We start from the raw sequence: 14,471 nt of genomic DNA, 5'->3' as shown, positions 1-14,471 counted from the left end.
TGCGTATTTCCCAGTTATCAACGACGAAACAGGTTTTTCAGGTTTTATCTAAGAAGAACGATAAAGAGACAGGCCTTATTATACTCCATTCGCTTAGCTCGGGCATATTTTGACAAATTCATTGTCGGAAACCTACAACACAACAATTCCTATTTCTCAGTATTAATAGCTCAAGTATCCCACTATTACAGACCTCTTTCTTTAAAAAAAGACGAATTATTCTAAATAGTGGAAGTGTATACTAAACCCATCAAATTTTGGGTAGTATATATTTAAAAAATATATTTTAGTTGTTATAATTTAACATAACTATTTATTATATGGTGCAGATAAATAAATATTTATTGTCAGTAATTCACAAAGTTCTATTTTATTTACTATTTAGTTTGTTTACTATTAATATTGGCTATGATTACGTGTGCTTGGTTGTATAGTAATTTCCAGCCACTTTTAGTCTATCAAAAAATAACTAACTTCGCAAAAAAATAATTACTAAATTCACTAGACAGTTCGGACTGGGAATAGCGAACCGAGTATAACTGGTTTTGTATTAAGTGATTGTAGAAAAAATAAATTACCCCACCTGTATGAATTTAGCGAGTTTCAAATATGATTATTACAAATGCAGGTGAACACACTATGGTGAAATTTTTAAATTGATTTGAATTGATTTTAGTCTGAATATGATGTAACCGTCTCAAAAATTATAGAAATAGTGTTTACATATTATTTACTTGTTATTAATTTATAATTTTATTTTTAATAGATCGCTATATTTTTTAACTTGCCTTACACACAAGTATACTACCATATTTATCACACATTATGTAGTTATTAGCCTCACCTTAATATTTTTTCTGTTTTGCTAGAATTCCATACCTTCACAGCCGGACAAAGTTTCAGTCGCTGACGAGAATTTGAACCAGGAACACTAAATACGTAGATAGTTGTTGTGTTTATCGTTATGAAGGACTTAATTTTTACCAAGCGTGAACAACGCTTTTCAAATAAATTAAAACAAAATACTTTGTCACTAAAACTAAAGTATCGCATGTCCAGTATACATTAAAACCATTTTTAGTATGCACTTTTTGAAGTAACGTAAAGTTTAGAGAATATATTGTTGTAAAGTTATAATTAACAATAGTTTTCACTAACACTTCAGTTCGTTTACGAACAGACATCTACATAACTAAATAGAACAAGAATTATATACAAATATAATTCTAAATCTTACAAAACAAATGCCGAAGAATATTTCATATTTCAAGGATAAATTATATGTACTCTAATAAGACAATTTTGTATGTCAATACCCCAGCGTTTCAAAATATGACAGCTGTACTGTTAACTTAACAATTAACCCAGTTGGTTATGCAAAAATCATCAATTTCACGGCAAATTTTTTCGCATATATCTGAAGCTTTTAAGTCATAGGTGTGGGTTACTAGATGACGAATAGATGAAAAAGTACTACCTTGTGTTTTTTTAAACAATAATTTGTGGTCACAATTTGATTTTTTGTCTATCTTTTTCCCTTATATTTTAAATATACAATATTTATATCATTTTTTTATATCAAGAATATCTTTATTTTCCCGTTTTTTGAATTAAAATTAATAAATAATTTACGGAGATATTTGCAAAAAAGCAGTTTTTTTGTACTAATTTATAAATTTTATTAATTTTTTTATTAACAAAATAAAATGTTATTAATACATTTAAACATCGAGGAATTACCGGCTTTTAAATTTGTGCGAAATTTCCCCCCGATCGGTCAAATAGTTTAAAAGTTATTTAATTTATTTATCCTTGAGGCTAAATATTTAAACTATTGAACTTGCTCTATTAATGATGCTATACACATTTAGCAAATTTCAAAGAATTCTTTAAGACTTAAACTATCTCAGAAGTTAAATGCATATTGCGTTTTCATGGAAATTTTTTACAAAATAAACGTTTGAAAAAGGGGTATGTTTTTTACTTATAAACAGTTGTAATAACTTCTATATTTTTCAAGCTACAGACTTGTACGTACAACCATTTGATAGCTGGTAAAAAAACTCACATTAAAAAAAAACCTTCTATGACCAATAGGAACTAAGTTATGGACTATTTTTTTTAAATCATATCTCCATTGTTTATAAACATTAAGAAGTAAAATTTTTACAAATTTTGAATAAAAATCTAAGCTTTATATTAAAACTTATAGCTATAAAATTCATCCAATTTTTCGAAACTTACAGCCCTTCGAAACGAAGGTACTTTCTAAAGATCGACATAGGAAATTGGAGGGCTAACTGTTTCAGCTCCGTTTTTTTTTAAGATCGGAACTTCAAATTGAAACACGTAGGAAAAATTTATATTGCCTCGACTTCCATTGCAGCTAGAAGCCTCTTTTTTTTAATCTGGGGTAGCTCATCGAAATATGAATAACTACCTACATAGTTTTCACTGGCCGGGAAATATGGGAAACCTTGCAAAATTAAGTCCATTTGAAATTCACCGTAAAAACTTACTTTTTTTTAACTAAAATAGTTATGACAAGCTGAGAGTTGTCCAATAAGAACTATGAAGAATTTACATTGATTGTTAACCGAAATCTGAAAAAGAATATTTTGTTTTGAGCCTGTCCTAACCTAAAATGAAGAAGAAAGAATTTATAATTCTTTATTCTACAATATCACACAAAATCTTCTTGTAAAAAAAAAGAATTGTTTAAAACTCGATGAACAAAACAATAATTGACAGAGCTGAAAAATTTATTTTGTGGGGATCAATATCACATGATAAAATCATTTATGCATACATACAAAAATATATAGACAGCTATTTAGGAAGCCCCAATTACCTACTTTTCCTAATACATACATGTATTGGAGGAGCAGAAGCTAAAATTTTCAGGAAATTAGAAAAAAAACACCGCTTTAGGAGGAAATTTTTTGAATTAGAGAAACTACCTGTATAAAATATAAAGAATGTAAATTAAATGCGATTAGAAGAAGAAAATTATATACTGCTTACTTAGGTAATTTACGTCAAAATGGCAATAAAAATGCTAAATGTAAAGATATTGTGCATTAGAAAAACAAGAATATAAGAATAAAAGGCCACTACAGGTATTGTATGATATATCCAAAATATTTTCAAAATATATTTGTATACAAACATATTTTATGTTAACCTACATATTCATTTCATATAACCTCAAACTTTTTCGTTTTTTAATTATCCATTAGTTTTTTAATCTACTTAGGTTACTGTAGATGTCTGTCTGATTTAATAAAAACTTCTACTATACTTATTGTAATATCTCTAAGTGTATAGCAGCATAAGTGCATAAGCATAAGCGTAATACAAAAGTTAGTTTTGGTGTTGTGATACCTAGAATATGTGACCAAAAAAAAAATATACAAAACATTTGTATTTTCTATAACACAATTTCAGAAAGTGTTGAAATTTTTTGTTTTGTTTCGAATCAATTGGTGTTGTATAATATATAGAGTATCCGCAAGTGTCTGTCACAAAATATAGTTGCAAATTTTGAAATTCACTTTAGGAAAAAGGTATAAATAAAAACGTCTAATACCTCCTTCAAGAGAGCCGTACATGGCTTCGAATAAAAAATGGATTCATATTTTAGGTTAGGGTAAATTCTACTAAATAAATGCATCACTGACTTAAACTATAACAGTTATAGAAATACTTTAATCAAACCAATATTAAATTCCCCTAATTAAAACAGGTGTTTCTTTCTTAGGAAGCATTTTTGATTTACATCTAAACAAAATAAAGTGAATTCCAGAATTAGTAGTTTTTTGTTTAAGTAACAATTTTAAAAATTGTCATTCACGAAAAGTGGCATGAGATAGTTTCTCGTTAACTATATCAAAAAGGAGATATCAATTTAGTACATTTTAGAGCAGCACCTTGCCGTGTCACCAATTTAACTGCTGTGGATAAACATATAATATATAAAAAGTTTGAAAACAGTTTTAATTATTTTCTTTATTAAAATAATTTCATTAAGAATCTTACAAATTTAAACACGTAAAGGAAATACGTAAATTTTAAAATAAATAATAATCTTTTACAAGCTTTATTAAAATATCCTTATTACATTAAAATATTTCGGCACTTTCTGTATATCGGGCTTTTAAATGTTACCATCAAACTGTATCCATAAAAACTCAGCTCAAACGTTTCTACCAAAATATTCGCCTTCAGTACTGGTTGAAAAATGCAGATACTATATGAAGAAACCTTTAAAAGCTTGGTATTTCAGCAATACCTGCTAGTCGATAGCAGATCATTAATAGCTCTTTTGTAAAATTTAAATAATCATCACGCTTTACTTCATTTTTTGTATAAAATTCCCTGTACTGTACTACAACAAAGGTTTAGAAGTATCTAATAGATTACAAGTAGTACCAAAATATTTAAACACGTAATACCAAAATAAAATTATCGGAAAGAAAAAACAGTCTGAATTATTTGAAGTCCCCACAAATGTTTCAAGAAACTTATAAAATATGTAGGAAAATAATATTTGTATAAAACAAATACTTTTTAAACGAGTGGGATTTATACTATATTACATTTATATTATCCAGATTTGGACCATACGGCTTTCACTCCCTCTAAGGTATTCACTCATCCCATATACCTACGACGGTGTCAAAAGGATTAGGGCTCATGTTAACGAACGTTTTTTTCAACGGGTAACGGTCCGATGCTAAACGGGTACCCGTGTCGACGGTTCATAAATTTCAAGGGATATGCGTCCGTTGACAGTATGGAATCTCCGAAATATCGTCAGTTTTAAAGTAACAAGTGCACGCAATATATGTTATATCATGTTGTCGTCAAAGCAAAAAGTTATACTAGCGTATTATTTGTATAAAAAATGCAGAAGAAACGGGAGAAGCGTAAAAGAAAAATATGGATACATCCTATTTTGTTAGAAAGAGAAAAGTATGGTGCTTTCCATACACTTTACGAAGAATTGAAAAAAGACGAAACAAAATTCTTCAATTACTTCCGAATTGGTCAAGAAACTTTCCGCAAATTGTTAGGAATAGTACATGATAAATTAAAACGCTGATTAAATTAAATTAATACATGAGCTGTTTATTTTTATAGCTTTCCGTGGTTTTACCCCACAACACAGGTCGATTTTCTACCGCACTTATTAAAATTTTCATATCAAAATCCATATTTTAGCGGCAACAAAGGAAGAAATTTATTGAAACAACGGATGCTCGCCCAACGCCGTTAACACACTTCCATAAACTAAAAAGGTTCACTGAGGGTTCACGTTACCGGCCCGTCGAACGTCTTGTCGAGGGGGACTGGATACGTAGACGGTGCAAAGTTAACCAACGGGTTGGTTGCCGTTGCGTGAACAAACATTCATAAGAACCTGAAAGACACTGAGCAACGGCCGACGGGACGGTGTCAAAAACGACCCGTTGACCGTTGTCGTTAACAAGAGCTCTTAAGCTCTGGTGGGGCTTTGCCGTGGGGCTGGCCGGGATCCACAGAGGATTATCGAGCCAAAGATGATAAAGATGATGATGATGATGACATGCCTACTGTTTTAAAATAACTGAACTCTGTTGGGGCTCTTTCCAAATTATCGAGTCCTAGAATACCTAAAATATTATTATTTTCGTTTTGTAGTAAACAACTACAAAGGTACTTTCGGAAAAATTTACGTTTCGAAACAATAGTAGAAAAATATAATTGCAAGGAACATGGCACATGTTTCACGCAGAATATGAACCTAAAGAGAGTATGAATATTGTTAAAAATTTGAATTGATGAAAAGACATGGAAACATGGACACTAGACAGTCAGTTGATTAAAGCATAAGCTCTGAAAAAAATGGAAGAACAAATATTAAAGAAAACATGAATGGAAAAATGGAAGAAGTCAAGAAACCAAAACAAGGACCAACAGGAAATAAGTATAAACAAAAGAATGTAGATCAAAAATCAAAAGCTACCACTATAATCACTGATAAGTAATAGCGATGTTTATTTGACACAAAGATTTCGCTATTCTCAAGAGAATATAAATGGTAGTCTATGGTATATAAACAACGATAAATTACCAGATACAAAAATATTAAATTAGATGTTAAAATCTGAAGTGAAGCAAAAAATTACTACTTATAACATTTGTATCTTTAAAACTATGTAGACATATATAAACTATGATAAAAATTTGACAAAAGGGCATAATTGTAATTAAAATATATTCACCGCTTATTATTAGTTATATGTCACATTTCTAATTTATTTTTAGTTTATAAAAGACTTGAAAGTGTATTCAAACATTGGAGTCATTCCTAAATCGTATTAAACAAATATATATTTTTGTCAAAAACATAATTATTTGCTTACCATATCTTTTATAAAATTCTGTTATTTTTTCTGTTACTTTTATTCTCAAAAATACATTGTTTTGGAGATTTCTAGCACCCCAGGTTACTTTGCTAACTAACCCTGATAAATAAATGAATATTATATTTATAAATATCACCGTCAGTTTCTCCAATTATGGTTAGTAATATGTGGTAGTTAGTAAAATAGTGGTTTTTGGGGATTCCATTTGGGGATTGTTCATAATGAGAGTTGTAATCAAACAGCTGAGGATAGACAAGTTACTTTACACAGAATTTTAAATGAATTAGCTTAAAGTATATTGCTATACTGAGATTAATAATTTACTAGAGGACTAGAAGCAAAAACCAAGCAAATCAATCTTTGGGAGTTTTAGAACCACAAGCGAAATGATAAATTGAATACTTAGTTAGGAAGGGCATGGAAAACTAATAAAGAATGGTCTTATAAAAGACCTTTCGTGGCAGAATCGGTTGCTCCTATAATAAGATGGAAGATTAAAGATGCTGAGGGAAGATTTGGGAAACCATAAGGTAAAGAATTGGAAAAAGGAAGCACACAAGAAAAAAATAGGAAATATAAAGAGGGCAACGACAATGCTGTAACAATGAGGTTAGGAGCGTAATCGGCCAAAATTGAAGCTGAGCCATAGAATAAAAAAATATACTTGGAAACCTACAGAGTAGCAAGACCCCTAAATTTACTCATCAAAACAATAGACTAGAAAGCTATTCCTATAGTATCTGGCTCCAACTTATCTACAAGGAAAGACCTAAGACAGAAGTATTATGGGTCAATTCAAAAATTTTAACAAACCAACGAATAAAAGTGTGGTATATCAAAAAATGTATTGAGATGGGGTCTAAAGGAGGAGATATAAAGAGAAAGCAATGGCATAAAAGAATTATAGAGGTTTGAAAAACAGGAAAAACAAAGAAACCCGAAAGAGAAATTGACACAAAATGTATCGATATAACACAAAAACATCCGAGTGTCGCATGAATAACTATGCAAAAACCTGAAACTCATCTATGCTTTACAAGTACCTAGTGTAATCAAAATATAAAGATAGACGTAAATACTGATTATCTCATCAACTATGTACTGCGGCGATTTATGTGAGAGTCGATAATTGTGTAGTAAATCTCAATAAGCAAAAGTATTAGGAATGTTTGGTCCTTATTCAAAAATGGAAAAAAAACTAATTACAAAATAAATCTGGTGCAAATGTATCTGCAAATTATAAAAATTTAAACAAAATCATTTATATTATATTACCATTAAAGACACTGCTAGTGTAGAATGGCTCCAATGTAATTTTATATCGTAGTTTATTTGTTTTCAATATTGTCATATTTTAATATATTTGTAAGGCATTTTTTCACAAGTGCTATTTATACTTTCCCGTTTTTTTTTTTAGTTTGTATTGATAGTAAAAGTATTAATGTTAAGTTATATTTCATTACAATAAACTTTGCATATTACCTTTTGTAGTCGCTTTATTCACACATATTACATTTTATTAAAATTAACAGCTATGCAGCACTCAAGTCACTGCGCTACTTCAGTAAAAAAGTTGAGTTTTTGTTCAGGTATAAGCGCGTCTTTCAGTTCAGTATGTAGTTCAACACGTAAGTATTTTTTATCTTCGAAAAATTCACCAAATAGATTTCATCGATAATTGCCCGACTAGGCAGTTCATCCAATGCAATCTTTAAAAAAATTATTTTACAGTGTTCTAGTTTCTAATTAGGCACCAAATTATGTTTCGTACGTCTGTCAATAATGTAATTGTTATGAGTAAGACACTTTGTTTTTAATCGCGGCAATATATTTCGCTGTGTTATTCGTTATGCACAATAATCGACCCCATAAGACAAAGTGTGGAGGGTACATTCGTCAACTGTTTGCTTTATTCGAACGCATAAACAAATACCCGAATAGAAAATATGCCTATAAGTCCACTTGTCGGTTTTTTGACATACTTCCAAGGACACGAATAAGGCGAATGCACGTCGAATGTATGTGTCGCCCACAATTCACTACCGGTGGTTGTCTGGCTGTTTATCTTATCCTAACTTTATTATAATTCTCGTTGTTATTCTTGAACCATTAATTCGACCAATTTGTGTGTTTATGTACAACCATCGTACATAATATAGTTTATAGTGGTATACCTACTATAAACTTGAAACAAATGAAAAGGGAATGAGATTTCTGAATTAAGTAAAAATAATCTACTTCCATAATCGAATCCTGGCAAAGATAAATGGTAAACTAACACAGTGTATACCAGTACAAAGCGGAGTCAGACAGGTTGACTCATTAAGCTCACTTCTCTTTAATATAATAATGGACCAAATAATACAAGCAGTACTTAAAAGTCATGGTTACAGAATGGAGAACAAAGAAATCCAAATATTATGTTATGCAGACGACACCGCATTAATCGCCGAGACAGAAGACGAGTTCCAAAGATTAACACACATATTCAATACAACAGCCAAGAAAACAATATGATTATATCAGCAGAAAAAAAAACAAAAGTATGACAACATCTAAATATTCCACTACGGAGTAAAATCGAAATTGATGGGAAAATAATAAAGCAGGAAGCAAGGTTTAGATATCTGGGAATAGATATAACTAGTTACGGAGATGTTGAAGAAGTACGACAACAAAGCTTAAAAGCAAGTAAAGTGGCGGGATCTCTTAATGACACAATCTGGAAGAACAAACACCTAAGACAAAACACAAAAACAAGAATCTATAAAGCAGCAATTATACCTATATTCACATACATGGCGGAGACAAGACACATCTAAAACGAGACGACTACTAGAAAAAACAGAGAAGAAAATACTCCGACGAATATCAGGGGAAAGTATGTTGGATAGGGAGAGAAGCCAAAACATAAGAAGAGCATGCAATAGAAGACATAAATGAATGAGTGACAAAATGGAAACAGGAGTGGAACGAACACATTGGTAGAATGTTAGAGTATAGAGTACGAATAGCACGAGATAAGTCGCCAAATGGACGAAGAAGTATTGGCCGACCAAGAAAAAGATGGGTGCGATAATTTAAACAATTTAGGAGGCTAATATGGCGAAAATTCCACCGAGCGATTGCCGGTATAAGCAATCCCACACTTACTGGCCAACGGCTTCGGGCGGATGAGTTGGTAAGTGGAAGGGCACTCTTTTGTCCTAGTGCTAAGAAATTGGTACCAAAGGCGAATGAATCAAGTAAATGGTCAACGGCATAAGGATGCAGAAGGCAAGGAGAAACCACTACATTAAAGATCCAATTGGATATCTCTAGTACAATTATCATGGCAATGAGTACTAAAGGAAAAAAAGAAACTGATCATGGGAATCGGAGCCCAAGATCCGGCAGGGGAGGAACAGACAAGGACTCCCAGGTCGTTAACCGGCGAAACCCTTGTTAAACTTCGAAACAAGACAAACTAAAATTATCAAAAACAAAAATAGGTACGTGGAACGTCAAAAGCATGTATCAACCTGGTAAAATGCATAACATCCTTCAGGAAATGGGAAGACTGAATATAAATATATTAGGAGTAAGCGAAACATGGTGGCCTAACTCAGGATATCTTTCAACAAAAACCGGTACCTTATATTATTCGGGAAACACTGATAACCAACATAGACGTGGAGTAGCAATTATTGTCGATACAGAGGTCAACAAGTCAATAGAGGGCTTTATCCCAATCTCAGAAAGAGTGATGCTACTACAACTAAGGACATCACACACAAAACTAAATCTGATCCAGGTATATGCGCCAACGACGGATGCAACAGAAGATGAAGTAGAAATATTCTACCAACAAATTGAAGATGCACTGAAAAAGACAAAGAACAGAGAAATCACGGTAGTTATGGGCGATTTCAATGCAAAAGTCGGCAAAGGAAGAGCTGGAACAGTAATGGGAGACCAAGGACTAGGGGAACGTAACGACAGAGGCGATCGTCTAATACAATTCTGCCAAGAACAAAGTCTAATAATCACAAACACGTTCTTTAAATTACCAATGAGACGGTTATATACATGGCGCTCACCAGCAGATAAACCGGAAAAAGTTGTAAGAAACCAAATCGACTATATAATGATTAAAGAGAGATATCGTAACACCATCAAATCAGTTAAAACATATCCAGGAGCAGATGTCGCGTCAGACCATAACCCACTAATCGCTAATGTCACGCTTAAGCTTAAACGTATAAGAAAACCACAAAGAACTCCAAAATTAGATGTTAGAAAACTGAAAGAAGTTGACATAAAAATCAAACTTCAACAGAAAATATACGAAAACATTGATAAATTAGATACTAACCCTTACGAGATAAACGAACAATGGGAAACTCTAAAAAACTGCCTCCTCGCTCCATGCAAAGAGATATTAAAAGAACCGACAAGAAAGAAAGACAATTGGATGACCGACGAGATACTCGGCATGATGGAACAACGAAGACAAGCCAAGAACAAAGACAGTCACAATTACAAAATCATTAACAACAAAATCAGAAGAAAGATAAGAGAGACAAAACAAACTTACTATGAGGAAAAATGTAAAGAGATAGAGGATCTTCAGAACAAATACGATCTATTCAACATACATAAAAAGGTTAAAGAAATGGCAGGACTGCAAAAAAGAAACCACAATACAACTCTTTTAGATAAAAATGGAAATACTATGATAACGACTGACGAAAAACTAAAACGATGGGAAGAGTATATAGAAGAGCTCTTCGACGACGAAAGAGGAAACCCACAAGACTTGTCTTTTGAGGACAGAGAAACAAGTGCAGAAATTACAAAGGAAGAAATAATGTATGCACTAAAGAACACCAGAAATGGAAAAAGCCCGGGGCCAGATCAACTGCCTATTGATATCCTTAAAATAATAGAAAATGAGTACATTGATGTCCTCTTAAAGCTTTTTAATAAAATTTATCAATCGGGTGACATACCCAACGAATGGTTGACCTCAACATTCATTTGTCTCCCAAAAAAGAAAAATGCTAGAGAATGCACCGACCACCGTACCATAAGCCTGATGTCTCACACACTTAAATTGTTTTTAAAGATCATTCATAAACGCGTTTACAAAACACTTGATATGGATATTGAAGAAACTCAATTTGGATTCCGTAATGGCGTAGGTACCCGTGAAGCTCTATTTGCATTCAACGTACTAATCCAGAGATGCTTGGATGTGAACCAAGATATGCACGTCTGTTTCATAGACTACAACAAAGCTTTCGACAAAGTCCGCCACAAAGAGCTAATGGACATCCTCAAAGCAAAACAAATACAACACAATGACCTTCGAATTATAACAAATCTATATTATAAAGAGCAGGCACACGTACGCATTAATGAACACACATCAGAAGAGTTCGAAGTTAAAAGAGAAGTGCGACAGGGGTGTGTATTGTCACCACTACTATTCAATGCATACTCTGAAGAACAGCGGGAATCAAGGTCAATGGAACACCAATTAACAACATTAGATATGCGGACGATACTATCATTATAACAGACAACCTCCGAGACCTCCAAAAGCTAATGAACAAGATAGTTGAGTATGGAGAGGAATATGGATTATCAATAAACACCAAGAAAACCAAATTTATGAGGATATCAAAAACCCAAAATAATGGTGAAAGCCTGACAATTAACGGTAGTGCTTTAGAACAAGTTGAAAACTACCACTATCTTGGCACAATAATTAATCACACAAACGATTACTCCAAAGAAATCAAAGTTCGAATAGAGAAAGCACGTACAAACTTCAATAAAATGAGAAAGGTACTTTGTGCAAGAGAACTGAAATTGGACTTGAGAGTTAGGCTGGCAAGGTGCTATATTTTCTCGACTCTGCTTTATGGGATAGAAGCATGGACACTTAACGCGTCGACTGCTAAAAAGTTGGAAGCATTTGAAATGTGGGTGTATAGAAGAATCTTGAAGATATCATGGACCGAGCATGTAACAAACAACGAAGTCATGAGAAGAATCAACAAAAGCATGGAAGTATTGGAAATCATCAAGACACGAAAGCTGCAATACCTGGGGCATGTTATGCGTAATGAGAGATACAACCTACTTCAATTGATTATACAAGGGAAAATCCAGGGCAAGAGAAGTGTAGGAAGAAGAAGAATCTCATGGTTGCGTAACTTGAGGGAATGGTACGGATGCACATCAATTGAACTATTCAGAGCAGCAGCATCTAAGATCAGAATAGCCATGATGATTGCCAACCTCCGTCGCGGAGATGGCACGTGAAGAAGAAGAAGGAGGCTAATATTGAAGAATAAACAGGCTGTAAAGCCTACATACAAGAAGGAAGAAGAAGAAGTAAAAATAAGTTGCAGCAACCGTCAATACGTCCACGTCCATTTTGGTTCTGCCAAACACGCATGACGCAAATATTTGGCATGTTTGGCCCTCCGGCATAAGTGTGGAGTAGCGTATTTGTTATTCGCTGACGAATAACAAATATTTAGGCGAATACAGCAAAGCTGCATAACAAATAACACATAGCGAAGTGTAGTAAGTGTGGTGCTATAAAACGGACAATAATGGTACATACCATTTGTAATGGCGGCACCATTACAAATGTTACACCGACTTTGCTATGTGTTTTTGTTATGTATTGTTGTATTTGTATTTGTATGTATTTGTTATTCGGTTTCGTTGTATTCGCCAGCGAATATTGTTATTCTTCAGCGAATAATAAATACGCTACTCCAGACTTGAGCCAGCGCGGTGGGCCAAACATGCTAAACAAATTTGCGTCATGCGTGTTTGGCAGAACCAAAATAGACGTTAACGTAGTAACGGTCGTTGCAACTTATTTTTATTTAAATTGATTTAAATCCAGAAATCTCATTCCCTTTTCATTTGTCCACTCCATTTCACAGCATAGCATTTAAAGGAATATTACTTACCTAGTCATGCCAGAAATAGTGATACAAGGTATTTAACTAAAAAAATTAAACTACTGTTTCGATTTAAAAAAAAGTCTTGCGCACTTTATTGCTGATATAATGAACAACAAACTACAAAAAAATTATTCAAAATGCCCACCATTTGCCTAAATACAGCACCGAAGTGTGTTACACATCCTTAAAATAATTGTCCACAGCTTCTACTAGAGAATGTTTCAATGGCTCCAAAATATGGTGACGTCTTGCACGGACGTGCCCTCTAAAGCTGACCATAATTTGAAGTCTAGTGGATTAAGGTCTGGGCTGGCTAGCGGCCAATGGTCACTACTTCAGGTACAGTGTTTTTAAGACACTGATGATTAGTTTTGGCCTTATGCGCAGGTGCAGAGTACTGTTGAAATATTCATGGTGTATTTTGAAACATAGTGTGGTTTAAAGGTTCCACTAAATGTGTTAAAATGTACCGTTGATAATTTCTCGCCGTTGTTTTAACGCCTGTTCAATTTTTTCACATGCGAAAAATCATGTCATTTTTTCGCTGTATTACTAGCTACCATTCTACCACAATTTTACAATTATTTCCCGTTCTCCAACCCTTCCTACTCACATTTTAACCCCACTCCATTAGAAATACAGACAGTTGTAAGATAGCAAAGAAAGTCACACTCTCTTGCCTGTTGTCTCTCGATGATAACAGACACTCTCTCTTGACTGCTGACTGTTGCTAGAGACAGTCGTCCTCTCTTTCGTCTGCTGAGTCCTACTAGGCAGACGTATTATCTCTCTATCAATCGCTACCTATCGCTTGGTACAGACTTACCACGCTTTTTCTCTACTCTAATTATCTCTCTCGCGTATAGTTACGCGAACAATACCGCAAGTACTATTTTAAATCGTGTACAGACGCAAATGTGCTATATCTCGTGTGATCTAAGTGTTAGTACCGCGAAACACGTCTTCAGAAACCGGTAACCGGACAGTTTCCCCGTATGAAGAACAACCGCGACTGAAAGCCTCTAAATACCGCGAGTGTGTGTATGTGCAGCAGAAGAATTGGTAAGACTTTGTATAAACTTTTTATTTG

At 33.3% G+C, this 14,471-nt stretch overlaps 1 protein-coding gene across 5 annotated transcripts in view; it reads left to right on the top strand.

The window, feature by feature from the left end:
* Positions 1 to 7,896, top strand: part of LOC140439589 (uncharacterized) — a 124,464-nt gene extending 116,568 nt beyond the window's left edge. For all 5 annotated transcript variants that reach the window (XM_072529603.1, XM_072529602.1, XM_072529600.1 and 2 more), the window contains one exon: positions 870 to 7,896. Coding sequence is in view for 3 of the 5 variants with exons in the window: in XM_072529600.1 (XP_072385701.1) it covers positions 870 to 935 (66 nt within the window). In the remaining 2 variants the exon portion in view is untranslated. The remainder of the gene's footprint in view (positions 1 to 869) is intronic.
* The last annotated feature ends 6,575 nt before the right edge of the window (positions 7,897 to 14,471 follow it).

The sequence above is a fragment of the Diabrotica undecimpunctata genome, chromosome 4, assembly GCF_040954645.1.
Source record: "Diabrotica undecimpunctata isolate CICGRU chromosome 4, icDiaUnde3, whole genome shotgun sequence".
In the NCBI taxonomy this organism is placed as follows: domain Eukaryota; kingdom Metazoa; phylum Arthropoda; class Insecta; order Coleoptera; family Chrysomelidae; genus Diabrotica; species Diabrotica undecimpunctata.
This window is presented reverse-complemented; position numbering and strand designations above follow the sequence as displayed.